Genomic DNA, 15300 nt, shown 5'->3' with positions numbered 1-15300 from the left:
GAAAGCCAAGGTTCTAATTACCTCCAGTGAATTTTCAGGCTGTGACAAAAGCATCTGAGAGAAGTCGTCCAGAGAGAAAGCCGTTTCTGTCACATTCAGAGATCTCTATAAAGAAACATAAGGTTCACCAGTAAGTTAAAAGACAGAAGAGGTTAATTGAGGCTTTAGGCTCAATTGAAAGAGAAGCAGACTCCCTGTGGAGCTGGGGGCCAGATGCGATGCAGGACATGATCCTGAAATTCTGGGATCATGACCTGAGCCAAAAGCAGTAGGCTTAATCTTGAAAGGATAACCAGGTTTTCTCCTGGATTTTTAATGCCTATTTTGGAATTTTTACATTCCTGTTTCTGTGTTCATCTTCCATATAACTTTTGGTTGGTATTCTTCATCCTGCCTTGTTTTTACCATGGCTAACCCTCCAAATTGGTTATAAGATTGTGCAATTTTTACAAGTCAAATATTTAGGTTTACCACAATGTTTCTGGCAACTTGGCTCATTGTTGCTTTATCCCAGTCTTCAGGTTTGTTTCTTACTGAAATAACTCCTCTTGACAGCTCTTTTAGAGAGGCTCCACCAGTGGTAAACTCAGTTTTTGTAACCTGGATTTATTTTTGCTTTCATGCTTAAACAGTGATTTATGTGGTAAGATGATCAAATTTAATGTCTTGCACTAAGGCATGTCCTGCTACTGATGTCAGTCTCATTTTATAGCCAATCTCTTTTTTCCTCCAGTAATTTTAAAAGTTTTGTTCTCCTGTAGTCTGTTTTACTTCAGTTTGATGTTTTGGAGACTTCATGATTTTACTCACTTTGTTGGGACTCTGTACTCCTTTAATCTGAGTCCTAAAATCACTTTAATTTTCAAGATATTTTGCCACAAACACTCTGAAGACTGCTTCATCTTCATCCCAGAATTTTCTCATTTATATTTAAGGGTGAGCTCATCTTTGTTGGTAACTTTTTCTGTAGGAATCCCACATACTGAGGGTTACCCACCAACTATAAAAATCTTTTTTTCTCTGCAAGGACCAGTTTTGATATCATTTTGTAGTCCTTGCTTTTTTGGATCAGGTTTCCTGATAGTAATGGTAGTGTGGATTCAGACTTCAAACACCAGGCTCATTTGAGGTTCTGATTTCTAGGATGGATAGACTACTTCCTTGCTCATGTCTCTGGGATCGTCCTAGTCCCGTCTCCTAACAGAAGACTCTTCAAATTCTGAGCTTTAAGTGGGGAATTTTGGTATCCCCAGGTATGGGCTTGAGACTTCATTTCTCATTTAACCCCAGGCTCAGTTGTGACATCTGTATCCATTTTTTCACTGGAGCTGCTTCAGTTTTGTCTGATTAGCTTTTAAATTATGGATTTGAGTCGCCTTTTTGTTGTATTTACAGAGTTCCCTTTCTGTCTTTTGTGTTCTGCTATGCACTTATAAAATACTTTTATTCAAGATTTCTGGTTCTGGTCTATCATAGGGGTTTATCCTTACTTTTTAGTAAGTTCACATTCCTCAACTCCCCTCCCCTAGCTTTGTACTTGAGGGTCCCCCCCCTTTTTTTAGGGTTCAGACCAGTGTTAGACTTAATTATTTTAAGTGTATACAAATATCTGGTTTCCCTTTCCACTAAATACCTTGGGTTCTATGGGGCCATGTTTTCAAGGCACAGGACCATCTAAGCTCAACTGGTAGATATGATTTCTTCATTTACTAGCAAATCATACATTCTTAGTGGGCTGGAGACTTATTTGCTAACTTGACTGTTAATTCAAAATGGTTTTTAATTTCTTAAGATATTTCAGAAGAGTTCTATTTCTGTTAATGATCCCAAACTTGAGTCATTAGTCCTGGCCCAACCACTGACCAAAATTTGCAGATGGTCCGAAGTGTCTGAGCAAGAGTATCAGCACAAATCTGGATTCCTGTGAAAATCTTAAAATTGTAGGTAAATAAAACTATGTGCAGAAAAGAAAGCCTTAATATTTAGAACATAGCTACGGTATGAAGCCCATTCTGCTTTAAGTGAATTATGGACTGATCCTTCAGGCCAATCAGGTATGTTTCATTAAATCTTTATGTGTTCCCTTCAGTGCCCATGGAGATGGCAAACTGAGAGGCTAATTCCTACTGAGCCAGGCCCTGGTCTGGGTCTATCCAAGACACAGATCTGAGATGGAAAGAGGGACTGATGTGCCTTAGAGACAATTGAGGGCTTGCTCTTCCCAGATTCCCTTCTGTCCTGATGGGGCTAACAGCTTCATAATTTTACTGGTCCTTGAGAGTTTCCTTATTCATGATGTTTCCCTTAAACATGCCCTCACTTCTTCAATAACAAAAACTCCTTAAAATATCAGATGTGTTACATGCTTTCTAGTTAAGGGCCTTTACATCTGTTTGAAATCCATGCAACAGAGTTCTTCTGTCTACTACATAATTTAAGAATTTTGAGACACTAGATCTTACACAAAAATGGACAACTAAGACATTCTGTTCATTCAGTTAACGGAGACGTGATTTTTTTTTTTTTTAAGACTTTATTAGGCACAGAGCATAAGCTGGGGAATGGCAGGCAGAGGCAAAAGCGGGCTCCCCGCTGAATAGAGTCCCATGGGGCTCGATCCCAACCTGAGCTGAAGGCAGACACTCAACCAACTGAGCCACCCAGGCAGCCTGTTAAGTGTAATCTGGATTGCCAAGAAAAATTTTTTTTTTTTTTAATTTGACACAGAGATCACAAGTAGGCAGAGAAGCAGGCAGAGAGAGAGGAGGAAGCAGGCTTCCCCGCCAAGCAGAGAGCCCAACACGGGGCTCAATCCCAGGACCCCGAGATCACAACCCAAGCTGAAGGCAGAGGCCCACACCCAGGTGACCCTGGTCAGTGTCTCTCACTATTCTAACTAAAACGTCACGTTAAATATAAAAACATGGTTCCCCATCTGGGGCAAGTTACTGACTGACAGTCATCAGGGCAAGACCTGTAAGGGTACACCTTCCAAGTGAAGTGCCACATGGGTTAAGGGTCTCTCGAACCTCCAGGCCTATCTCCGGAGTGTATATTTGCCAGGGTTGTGGACTAGGGTATCAGCAGGGCTGAGGAGAAACCAGAGTAGAAGGAAAGGAAGCACAGGCTGCAGAAAGACTCCATCTCTCAGCCTGGCCTCTGGAATTCATCTATAATACATCATTTCCTAGTCAAAGGGTATGGTTAGAATAGCCAAGGAGCCTGTCCACCGGGCCTGGCCAGAGGTAGAAAATGGGCTCCTGAATTCAGCATGGAGACTTCTGTAAGGAATTTGAGCCCAAGACCCAGCTGGTTTTAAGGGGTGTTTTGCCTTCAAGTTGTTTTGCCTCACTATCCCAGACCTAGACAGCTTGGTGCTTCTACAGAGGGCTGGTTGAGGATTCCTGGGTTTAGCATGGCAGTTACCTCTTTATCCCTTGCCATGGCAAATAGCAAAATCAGGAAGCAGCTTCCTGGGGTGTGGGGTGTGTGTATATAAATACACTCCCTCTAAACACAATCTTGAGTTTAACCAAAGATAACTAATTCTATGGGCTGATTATTTTGTAAATCAAATTACTACCACAACTATTAAAAAATACATATTTTCATATATCTGATTTGCTTACAGTAGGGCACTTACATGGAAAATTCATTACCAACACATATTGTCAAAGCCATAAAATCTATCTTACTAGGGCACCTGGGTGGCTCAGTTGGTTAAGCATCTGCCTTGGGCTCAGGTCAGGATCCTGGGATCTGGACCCATAAGGTCATCATCATCGAACTGCCTGCTGACTGGGGGAGTCTGCTTGTTCTCTCCATGTGGCCCTTCCCACCACTCCTGTGCACTCATTGTCTCTAATAAAATCTTAAAAAGGAAAAAAAAAATACCTTATAGCCAAAATGGTAAGGCTGCGCTACTCGGATATGCTTACCTCATTTCTAGATTGCGTGGTCTTTTCTGCCTCCCAGTCAGGTTTATCTGCTATTTTACTTTCATCCTCATTCTTCTGCTGTAGTGATTTTTCTTGGGCTGATGATACTCTTTGCTCATTTTCCTCATTCTGGGAGTTGTGACACATAGCTTCATGCCTCTCTCTCAGTACTTCATTCTCCTATAAAAGTACCCAAAAATGTGCTACACAGAAGTTCATACTTCCCCAAAGAAGCCAAAACAACCTTTAAAACTGCATTATACTTACTGCTCAGTGATCATAGAAACTGTAAGTCAAAAGCTAAGATCTGCATTGCATTATTTCAGTATTTAAGAAATATTTTAATTCTGAAACAAAGCCCAAGAAACTCACTGAGACACAAGCTGTTGAATCTGCATAATTTAAATTATATGCATTTATAAAGCCTGAAGTTTAAAATAGTTAAAAATTTGATTAGATTTAGAAATTAGTGTGGCCAATAGGCAGTTTTTACTTCATTTTCTGTTGAAAATAGATCAAACAGCTAAGCTGGAAACAGTGATCAAATATATATAGAAGAGTCTGGAAAAGTATTATTACAAGGTATTGTTCTCTCTGAAAGGTGGAATAAGGTTGGAGAAGTGTGGGTGAAAAGAACTGCCTACACTATACATTATTGTTTGAATATTTTACAACATGTTTCTTTTAAAGTCAGGAAAACTGTGTTTTTATTTAAAAAAAAAAGTTAACAACAAAGCTTCGACTAACAAGCATCTCCATAGATATTTTCGACTATGCTTACTTACCCAGATGAGTCCTACTTTTTAATTTAACTGGGGATTTAAAAGTTAACCATTAACATACACTGTATATACTGATACTTTTAATTATAGGAAAAGCACACTATTTTCCCCCCTCTAACATCAAGGCCTCTCAAACTCTTTTCAGAAGATCAATGTTTAATTTTTCTATTTTTCAGCAGCATAGCACACAGGGCTAAACTCAAGGACAGCAGCACCACCCCCACACTAAAAAGCAAAGAAATGCTAATTATACACACACACACACACACAGGTCAAAGAAATGTAAAATCTACAGATGCCAGAAGCGGAGATAAAATGAGCAGAAAAAGGAAGCTGACACGCTAGAGGGCACTTGATTTTATGTGCTTCTCTATTCACTGCCCTTAACTGACACACTCCGCCTCCCTCCTGATGCGGTGTTGGTCTTGTTCCTGCCTCAGTTAGTCTCTGTACACGGTCCTGCTCATGTGCTCTTGACATTGTTGCTGCTCCTCTAGCCTCTTCTGCATCCAGTGTTTCTTATCTGGATACTCTCACCACTAACCAACAGCTAAGCTCTCTTCTTTAAAAATCCCTCCCTTGGTGTCCCATATAACACTCTAGGTCCAATCCCATTTTTCTGGTCCCTTTTAGAGCATAATCCTCCAAAGAATCATCTGGACTCTCTGCATTCTCTCCTGAACCCACTCCAGTGGGCATTCTGAAACATTTCACCAGGCACTCTCCAAGCTGACATTCTCCACCTTCACCTTACCAGACCCATCGGCAGCATTTCCCTTCCTTACTCCCTCCTCCTGGAAACAGGTTTTTTACCTGGCATCCAAGGGCCTTTCCTATTATCCTACCTCACCAACTACTCTTTGGCTGATTCTTCAGCTCAGCCTCAGACATACCAGGCACTCTCCCACCTTTCAGCTCCTGTTCATTGCTCCTTCTGCTTACGGGGCTCTCCCTCTGCTCACTCTCCCATCCCAAGCCCCATGGCTTTGAAGCTTTAGATCTCTATTCAAATATTACCATCTTTTATTTAAAAAAAAAAAAAAAAAGAAAAAAGGCATCTCTCCCATCACTATATCCCTTACTTTTTTTTCATAGCATTGAGCACCAGCTGAATCTATTTGTCATTTATCCTTCTAGAAAGCTAGTTTCTTGAGGGTAGAGGCTGTTTAGTTTCTGTATGCCCACTGCCTATCCAAAAACCTGCCACATGGTAGACCCTTACTAGGTATTTGATGAACAGATGAACTCCCAGACATAATAACATCCACAGACTTTGATAGGGATCCTCTTCCAATGGGTGAGCTGCCATTATCTTGCTCCTTCCTGCAATTACAATTCTGATTCCTACTTAAATTTGGGGAAGGAAGGAAAAAGTAACTGACTGGTCATCAGTCTTTCAATGTCTATCTTTTGCCAAGGCAAGCTGCTTAATCAAATCCAAAATTCTGGAATCCTGAGGCAGCTAACTTTGTTTATAAATTTGCTATCAGTGGGCACAAGAGCTTCTGAACTCTAAATTGCAAGACCTATTTTAGAGCTGTGAAGCAAGGTCTCTAGTTAATGTGTAGTGTGTAGTATGTGAGTTACAACACATGAACTTGCAAACACGAGACGATGTTCTAACGTTATACAAGTGAAACAAAGGGAACAGGTAGCTAATACAGGCCTGGATAAAGCCCATAAGAAAACCAAGTAAACCAGTCTGGGAAGGATTTTTTTAGGGGGATAGGGAAAACTTATCAGTGATAATGGCCTGCCTAAAAACTCTAGAAGAGACAAACTGGATGTAGAGAAATTATGTATGAACACTACTCACTTTACAAGAAGCAGAAATTGGTTAAAAATCCTATCTTATAATAATGAATAACCATTAAATGGAACTAAAAGGAATAATCAAGTAGTCCATTTGAATATAAATGTATATATTAAATATACAAAAATATAAAAATATATTTTATAAATAAAATACACATAATGAGGGGGGAAAATCTCTTACAGTAGAATGCAACTAATAAATACAGACAGAGAATGGTAGGGTTAGAAAATCATCAATGGATGCTCAAACTAGGGAGTAAGGTTTGATGAGAAACATTTAAATAGTGACAATACAGGAGAAACCTGGCAAGTACCACCTCAGCCAAGTGGTAAAATCCATCATCATGGAATGGAAATAAACCAATATTATGTGTCTCTTGACACAGAGATACCATACTTCCATTACTCCTGCCCAGAATTCATAATCTCAATCATGAGGTAACATCAAAAATAAATAAAAATTGGGGCCATTTTATAAAACTGACTGATGCTCTTCCAAAATCCAGAGGTCAAGAAACCCAGGGCTGAGGAACTTTTCCAGATTATAAGTAACTAAGAGACTTGGCACATAAAGTGTGATCCTGGGTTAGATGCTGACCCAAGAGGAAAAATATATTATACAGGACATATCTGGTACAAAAGACTATGGACACATTTGATAACAGTCTTAGATATGCCTTAGTTTCCTGATTTTGATAATTTTGATAAATATACATTTAAGTATTTGGGTATTGAGGGACAAAATGGTTTCAATTCACTCTTACATGTTTCCCAACAAAAAGAATTATGTATAGATAGATAGCTAACTATAATTACAAAATAGAAAAGTCAAATGGGGCAAAATGCAAACAGGTAAATCTGAGTAAAGGATATATACTTTTTATAAAAAAAACTTTTTAAAAGTTTGAAATTACATCTCACGAATGAGTTGCCCTAAAAATCCACACATGGCAAAATCACTTTGGAAAGGTTGCCTCAAATATTCTTGCATTAAATCTTGTTAACCTGCATTTTCTCCCCAAAGTGTATACAGTAATCTTAACAGTTGCTTTATCATTTTCACCTCTTCCAACATTTAAATAATAGTGATGATACCTGATACGAGGAAAACACTATTGGTGTGTCTACTCTCAATACTCTTACTACAACACTACTTCATTCAACACTAGATATGTGCGTTTCCACACACCACACAATTTCTGCAACCCAGCTGGGCATCCTGTAAGCTAACTTAATTCTGCCACTACCTACCTGAAGATTGCATTAGATCCCACAGGTTAAGGGCTTAGTCTCACAAGACTGCCCACTCACCTCCCTTCAGATGCCAAGTGCAAGTTCAGGTTGTCACCTGTGCTTCAGAATCACTGGCTAGAAATTGGAGGTTCCCATAACCCCCTCCCTTGGGTTTATTTAATATGCTAGAGTAGCTCACAGATCTTAAGAGAAAATTTTACTTACTAGGTGACTGTTTTATTATAGAAGATTGTAACTCAGGAACAATGAGATACACAAGACCTAGTTCACAGAGGTTCCAGGTGTAGGGCGGCACCTCCACGTGTTCACCAGCTTGGAAGGCCCCTGAACCCTATCCCTCAGGGTTTTTACAGAAGCTTCTTTATGTAGGCATAACTGAATAAATCATAAACTCAGTCCCCAGTTGCTCTTGCCTCCCCAGAGGTCTGAGAGGTAGGGGCCAAAAGTTCCAACCCTCTAATCATCTGGCTGATTGCCCTGGCACGCCCCATTTTAGGGACTTTCCAAAAGTCACCTTATTAACATAGATCAAGAATGCTTACAGCAGGCTTGTTACAAAAAACAAGACACTCGGGGCACCTGGGTGGCTCAGTGGGTTGGAGCCTCTGCCTTGGGCTCAGGATCCTGGGATCCAGCCCTGCGTTGGGCTCTCCGCTCGGCAGGGAGCCTGCTTTCTCCTCTCTCTGCCTGCCTCTCCACCTACTTGAGATCTCTGTCTGTCAAATAAATTTTTAAAATCTTAAAAAAAAAAAAAGACACTCCTTTCACCTTTATGGCTCTGGAGATACTTTAAGAATGGAAGAAAAAAGACCAGATAGTACATAGCAAAAGATGCTCCTATTGCTCTTAACTTTTAGGAAACCCACAGTTTTGGGAGCTCTGGGCCAGAAAGGGGGGTGAAGACCAAATACATCATTAAATCAGAAAATCGTACCCGACATGCTCACTCCGCATCTGACTTCAGTGGGAATGCTTTTAATGGTTCACCAGTAAGGACAATATATGGACTTTTATTTGAGATTCAACAATTTTTTTAGTCACTCATTCAATTCGTACATACCGAATGCCAAACACTACACGAGATGCTGGGGTTACAACAGTGAAAACCTACATTGTTTGGCACTTCCAAGTTTTCTTTTAAAGGGAGGAAGCCAGAAATGCAAATGAACTCAAGTGATGGCAAGTCAAAGAAAGAGGAGACCTTCTTTAGAATGGGGCCAGGGAAGGGCTCAGAGGAGAGGTGGTATTTGGGCTGAGATCTGAAGAAACAGAAGAGAGCTGTGTGAAGACAGGGAGGCACTGAAGGCGCAGATAACCTCCAGTGAACTGGTGCGCCTGTTACCATGACTTACTTCCTTAGTTTCCAATATTTCCTTCTAACAATATTAAAACGTCTCATCTATCCTTTGCATACACGTGCAAGTAGAATAAATTTCCAAAATTTATGTTGAGTCAAAAGATGAATGCATTTTTTTTATTCGATGGATTTTACCCAATAGCCCTTCAAAATGTTTGTGGTAATTTAAATTCGTATCCCCAGTCGATAAAAGTGCCAATTTGATAGATGAAAATTGATATCTCATTGTAGTTTTACTTTCTATTGAGTGAGGCTGAACATTTTTCACAAGCTTTAAAGCATCTACTTCCTTCCTGTGACTATTTGTAGCCTTTGCCCATTTTTTTATTGGGCTGTCAGTCCTTTTCTTATTGATTGTTAATAGCACAGAATTCTACTCCCCTCCTCCCATTCTGTCTGTACAAATTCAAGAGTAGAAGTGGGGAGACCAGTGAGTGGGCTGCTGCCATAAGTTAAGAATCTGGAAGAGGGCGGTGGCAATGGAAAGAGAAGTGGAAGAACCAATGCACTGCGGAGAAAGAACACACAGGGTTGCTGACAGACAGGAAGTAGGAGATAGAGTGAAGAGAAGAATGAAGGATGACTCCTAGATTTCTGGCTTGAATAACTTGGCAGACAGTTATGGAGAGAACGAGAAAAAAACACAGTGAGTTCTTCCATTTTGGATATGTTAAATCTGACATGTGAAAAGTCAAGTAGAAATGTTCCACTACACTGCTGAGATGGGAATCTGGAATTGAGAGTGAATGTCTGAACTGGAGGTATAAACTGGGAATGCCATCAACAGCAACAACAAAACCCCACAGGGTTCTAGGAAGAGTACAAAGCAAGGAAAAGGAGGCTTGGCGCCCGGTCCCAAGGAACCACAACATTCTGCAGTCATGCAGAGGCAACAGCCAAGACTGAGGAAGGTAGGAAGTGAGGTACAGGGGAAGGCAGAGGACAGTAATGTCTCAGAATCTGAAAGTGTTTCAAGAAGGATGGAGTGGCTGATGGTGTTGAATGCTACCTGAAGGCTGCACAAGGTAGGGACAGAAACATCTTCACGGGAACTGGCAATATGAAAGCTGTTGGTGGTTAGGGTGCCTCTGTTGGTTAAGGGTCTGCAGTTGGCTAAGTGTCTGCCTTAAGCTCAGCTCATGATCCCAGGGTTCTGGGAGCAAGCCCCGCACTGGGCTCCTTGCTTACTGGGGAGCCTGCTTCTCTCTCTGCCTCTGCTGCTCCCCCGTTTGTGCTCTCTGTCTCAGTCAAATAAATACATAAAATCTTAAAAAAAGGGGGGGGGGATCTGGATGGCAGGTGGAATTCCACAGATGTGGGGAAGAGAGATGCTTTAACATGCACAGCCTTAGGTATTCAGTATTTTCTTAGCTGGTTCTTCACACATTCAGTCAACTATCATTTACTGACAGCTGCCATAAAGCTAACAGAGATCTCATCACAGAGATGAGAAGAATTTTCCTTGGGTTAGTGTGCCACCCATGGAGCTGTGTAGCCCAGATTGCCCTCAAGGAAGGACAAGTGGGCAGAGAGCCTCTAGCTGTGCCTTTAAGAACACCTCAACTGCTGACAGCCACTTCCCCTAATGTCATACCCTTCCCCTGGGCGGGGAGAGTATAACAACGACCTGGCCATCTTGGCCCAGTGTGGGACAACTGTAATGAACCACGTTAGCCTCCAAGCTCCTGGTTCCTTTAGCCTGCACCAAGCTTAACTTCTGCTTCTGTCCAATCCTGCTTTCTTTTTATCTTCCCTTCTCTAGTTGTAGTGCCCATGGCACTTGATCTCAGAGTCCCCCTCTGTGACATCACAGTTAAAAATTTTATCTTGGCAGGAAGAAAGGAGACCAGATTTCAAGGCAGGGAGGGGTAGAAGATTCAATATTATAACATTTCTATTTAGAAAGTACAAAAAGGCTTATTGCATTTGTAGTCTAAGTACAAAGGGCCTCAAAAGCCCTATGAGGGGTGCCTGGGTGGCTCAGTGATTAAGAGTCTGAGTCTTGATTTTGGCTCAGGTCAGGATCAGGTCAGGTGGGGCTTGGTATTCAGCATAGAGTCAGTTTGAGATTCTTTTCCTCCCTCTGCCTCTTCCCCTTCCTCCCCTTGTGCTCACTCAAAATAAAAAAAAAAATCTTAAAAGAAAAAAAAAAGCCATTTGGAGGGCTCAGATCCAAAAATGGCTGAGTAAAAAGGCCTATCCTACTCCTATCAGCTGTATGACCTTGGGCCACTCTGACTCTCTGTTTCCGTGTCCATTGAAGTGAAAGGATATTTCCTAACATTTTAAGGAATTAGAGGAGAAAATGTACTTTATACATTTAAGATGTTATACTAATTACTACTCCTTTCTACTCTGTGATTCTGAAGAGTTGCAATTAAACAAATTAACTGCTGGCCACTCCATCAGGAGGTCAAGAGAAGGGAGTAAAGGCCCTGGCACCAGTAATTCTTATCTTTGCTCTCTTCCTGTTTCTCCACTCGGTGACATGGACCTGGGATACATACAGAGTATATGTGCTTTAGAAGCATGGTTGTATAGACTGGAGATTTATGGGCCATGCTCTTGAAGAACAGGTCACTCAAACCTATCATTAAGTTACTTTTTATTTGTGTGTAGGTGATTTTTACTTTTGTGGGGTTGAGACTCAGAAAAAAAAAAAAAAAGGAAGTTTCCATGCTTGCCATAGGAAGCCGTTGTAAACTTGGGAGCTGTGGCGCCTAATAACCAGAGCTAAAAAATCCAGTGACTTGGGCTGAACTGGCACCGGCCAGAAAGGTCCTCTCCACCACAGCCCTCTTGGCTGGGAGGTGACTCATCTCTTCCTCTGCATGGGTCCAGAACGTGCCATTTTAGATGCCTGGGCTAAAACTCAGCCCTCCTCTCAAATACAATGGCTTCCGGATTTTCCCTTACGACACTTATCCTACTCCATCTAAAATGACAATTATGTGGATCTTTTCTTTCCTGAGGGGCTGGAAACTAACGAAAGCTGTCCTTCAGCTGTTGTTCACCTCTGCCCCCAACGTTAAGGGGCAGAACCCCGCACTCAGGTTTTCTGAGTCGGTGGAGATGGTGGGAAGGGGACAAGAGGAGCAACGCTGGGCTTCTCTTTCTGCGGACTCTCTGACGTTCCTGGTAACTGGCAACATGATTTCCAAGCCTGTACTTATTATAATGTATTGGGACCTCAATACTGTGATGCAGAGTTTGACCCTAAAAAAAGTCTTTGTGAACAGTTCCAGCTGGCTTAACTGGGCCTTTCATTTATGCTTCTGGGGGAGGATCAACCGAGACCTGCTTTGACCTTTAGGGCTGGATGAACCTTCAAAGACAAAGAACAATGTGGTGCCTACAGAGAAGCATGACATCAGAGAGAGAGGGGTAAAGGCCAAAGAATTGTGTGGCCTGTCTCTAGGCTGGAGGCAAGCTGGAGTCATCAGGTCTAGAGAGAAACAAGGAGCCAGATAAAGAGAGGCTGTGTCCTATTTGGCCTGGGTGGTTTTTAATAGCCGTTTATAATAATTATAGCTCACATTTATTGAGCACTCGCTATGGGCCCGGCACCCCATACATGATCTCATTTATGCTGCTCAGCATCCCTGTAAGATAGGGACTTGTTACCTCCTGGGGCAGAGCAGGAAGCAGAGACCCAGAGAGGTTAAGCAACTTGCCCTAAGTCACACAGCTTTTAAGTGACAGAACCAGGATTTGGCTGCAGACCTCTGCAGACTTCCTAGCTGTCTCTCAGCCACTGTACTAGTTCTTGCTTGTCCCTGCCAATCTTGGTATGCCTGCAGAAGCTGTCCCTGGTAAAGCTCGGGGACTCCGGAGCAGGTTGCCTTCCAGCTGGGCTCACCAGTGGGAGGCAGAGGCAGGAGACTGAAGGGTGAACAAGGCCGAGGTCAAGGCATTTCTCCCCCTTGATCTTCAGGGACTGGTGACTGCACCCTCCTCACCACGCTCTGGTAACACTTTCACGCCTCTCCTCCCTCACCGCCCCCCATGCCGTGGTTGGTCTCTGGGCGCTCAGACACCCCTCGCCCCCCACCCTGTGGAGGCCGAGAAAAATCAAAGCCATCCCACCTCAAGTTTAGCCTTAGCATAAGTACAGCCATCTCAGACCCCTCTGTGCCCAAGGGCTGAACTTTCCCCCATTTTACTTTAGTTCTAAGGACCCCCACCCTACTTTAGGAAACCCCACCCTACTTTAGTTCTAAGGACCCCCACCCTATTTTAGGAAGCCCCACCCTGCTTCAGTAACAGGAGGGCTCAGATCCAAAAATGGCTGATAAATAGTCCTGCCTTAACTAAGCTCGGGGTCCAAGTCCCTACCCCACTGCATCGGGTATACTTGGGCCCAAGCTTAAGCCTGTCAAATAAACCCTCATGTGATTGCATCATTGCTTGGCTCCTTGGTGGTTTCTCAGACAGGAAAACTCGGGCACAACAACCCCACCCCTCGCTGCTCCTGTACCAAGTCATTCATGAAGTCCCTTCACATGGGCCAGCGAGGGAACATTCTGCTTCCTGCCAGGCCTCCACCCACACGGCCACTGGGCCACCCCACCCTGAGCAGGAGAGATCAGTGCAGGGAAGGGCTGCACCCACCCCCACCCCGGAGGGGGGGGGAGTGGGTGGGAGGGGGCCAGAAATGACGCCCCCTGGCAGTGTGAGCATCACTTTTCCACATACACACTGGTCTGTGGGGCAGGTGTGGATCCTGTTCCCATTGTGGGTCCAACACACCACCGTGGAGAGAGGAGTCATGGAGTGTTAAGGGGAAACCTGAATATCGACTGGCAATGTAGGGATATTAAGGAATTAAGAGTTGATTCTTTCTTAGGGGTGTTCATGGTTGTCCTCTGGTTATGTTTAGAGTTCTTCCATATACAGAAATCTTTACAGAAGTTTGTCAGAGTCAGTAAAGGTCGTGGAGAGAGCAAGACGGGACGTAGCTGGGCTTTTCTTTTCTCTTTGCTAGGCCCCTGCCAAGAACTGGCGCAAAAATCACAAGAGATGATGTCTGGGCTTTGTTTCAGAATAAGGGGGTAGGGGGAGGGCTGTTATGGACAAAACAAGACTGGCCATGAACTGCGAGATGACAGTGCCCGGAGGCCCCATCTCTCGAGTCCCTGTTCTCTTGGAACAGACCCTTGAGAATTTTCCTAACAACGCGTGTTCTAGGCTAAACTCATGTCTGAATCTACTGGAGGTGCCTAGGGGGCAGCGGGACACCTGGCAGGAATGCTCCCCGTGGCTACAACGAACACATTCAATGTGATGGGCCACTGGAAGGCAAGTGTAAAAAGAAGCCGTGTTTCTAAGCACAAGCCCCCACACCTAGGCCACAAGGGCACAGGCACCAGCTCACAGGCTCTGGTTTTAACAGGTGCTGTTTCTCCTGCCACGTGTCCCCTTCACACGGGCTGAGGGGCTGGGGGAGCAGGGAGGGAAGCAGGAGAATTTCATTTATGAGTCTTTAATTTTGTGCCGGCTAACCCAGGGAGGCAAGGCAGGCCAAGGGAGCCTCAAAACACACACTGTTTTTGTATGTTTATTATCGAACATTTCAAACACATAAAAGCTCCCTGGAGCCATCACCCAGTGTCTGCCACTGTCGCGTGCCACCATGCTTCTGTCATCAATACCAGTCCCCGGGCTCCCCGCAGAACTAGTCCATCTGGGGTTTTAGGCCAGATTCACACAGGCAGGAATGCATACGCCTCAGCTGTACCATTCTGATCAACAGAGGCGCCCACTTGGCTCACATCTCCACTTGTCGTGGAACATTTCTACCTGCCCAGAAAGTTCTCTCCTGTTCTGATGTTTCTATCTTGGCTTTGCCTGTGTTAGAACTTAATCAAGAGCTTCAAACTGCCCTTCTGTGCAAGCTCCTGTTGATGCCAGAACACAGGTTTGAACTGCATGGAGGCCGCTTATACGTGGATTTCCTACAGTCCCGTACTGTATTTCCTCCAGCTTTCTTTACGGCAAGGACACAGAATGCAATGCACGTAGCCCACAGAGTACCTGTCATCCACTCTTCTGGTTACCACTATGCTAATAGTAATTAAGTTTGGGGGGAGTCAGATATTCTCTATGGATCTTCAACTATGTGTGGGGTCAGGATTGTTGACATTCTGCATTCATT

General features: G+C 43.3%; 1 protein-coding gene across 1 annotated transcript in view; it reads right to left on the bottom strand.

Moving 5' to 3' along the window:
• NFE2L3 (NFE2 like bZIP transcription factor 3) overlaps positions 1-15300 on the bottom strand; it is a 30628-nt gene that overhangs the window by 6571 nt on the left and 8757 nt on the right. Inside the window, exons 2-3 of the mRNA XM_059171391.1 lie at positions 3939-4118; positions 22-105 (exon numbers count right to left, since the gene is read on the bottom strand). Coding sequence (XP_059027374.1) covers positions 22-105; positions 3939-4118 — 264 coding nt within the window. The remainder of the gene's footprint in view (positions 1-21; positions 106-3938; positions 4119-15300) is intronic.

The sequence above is a fragment of the Mustela lutreola genome, chromosome 4, assembly GCF_030435805.1.
Source record: "Mustela lutreola isolate mMusLut2 chromosome 4, mMusLut2.pri, whole genome shotgun sequence".
NCBI classification, from domain to species: domain Eukaryota; kingdom Metazoa; phylum Chordata; class Mammalia; order Carnivora; family Mustelidae; genus Mustela; species Mustela lutreola.
Note: the sequence above shows the minus strand (reverse complement) of the source record. Positions and strands in the feature narration are given on the sequence as shown.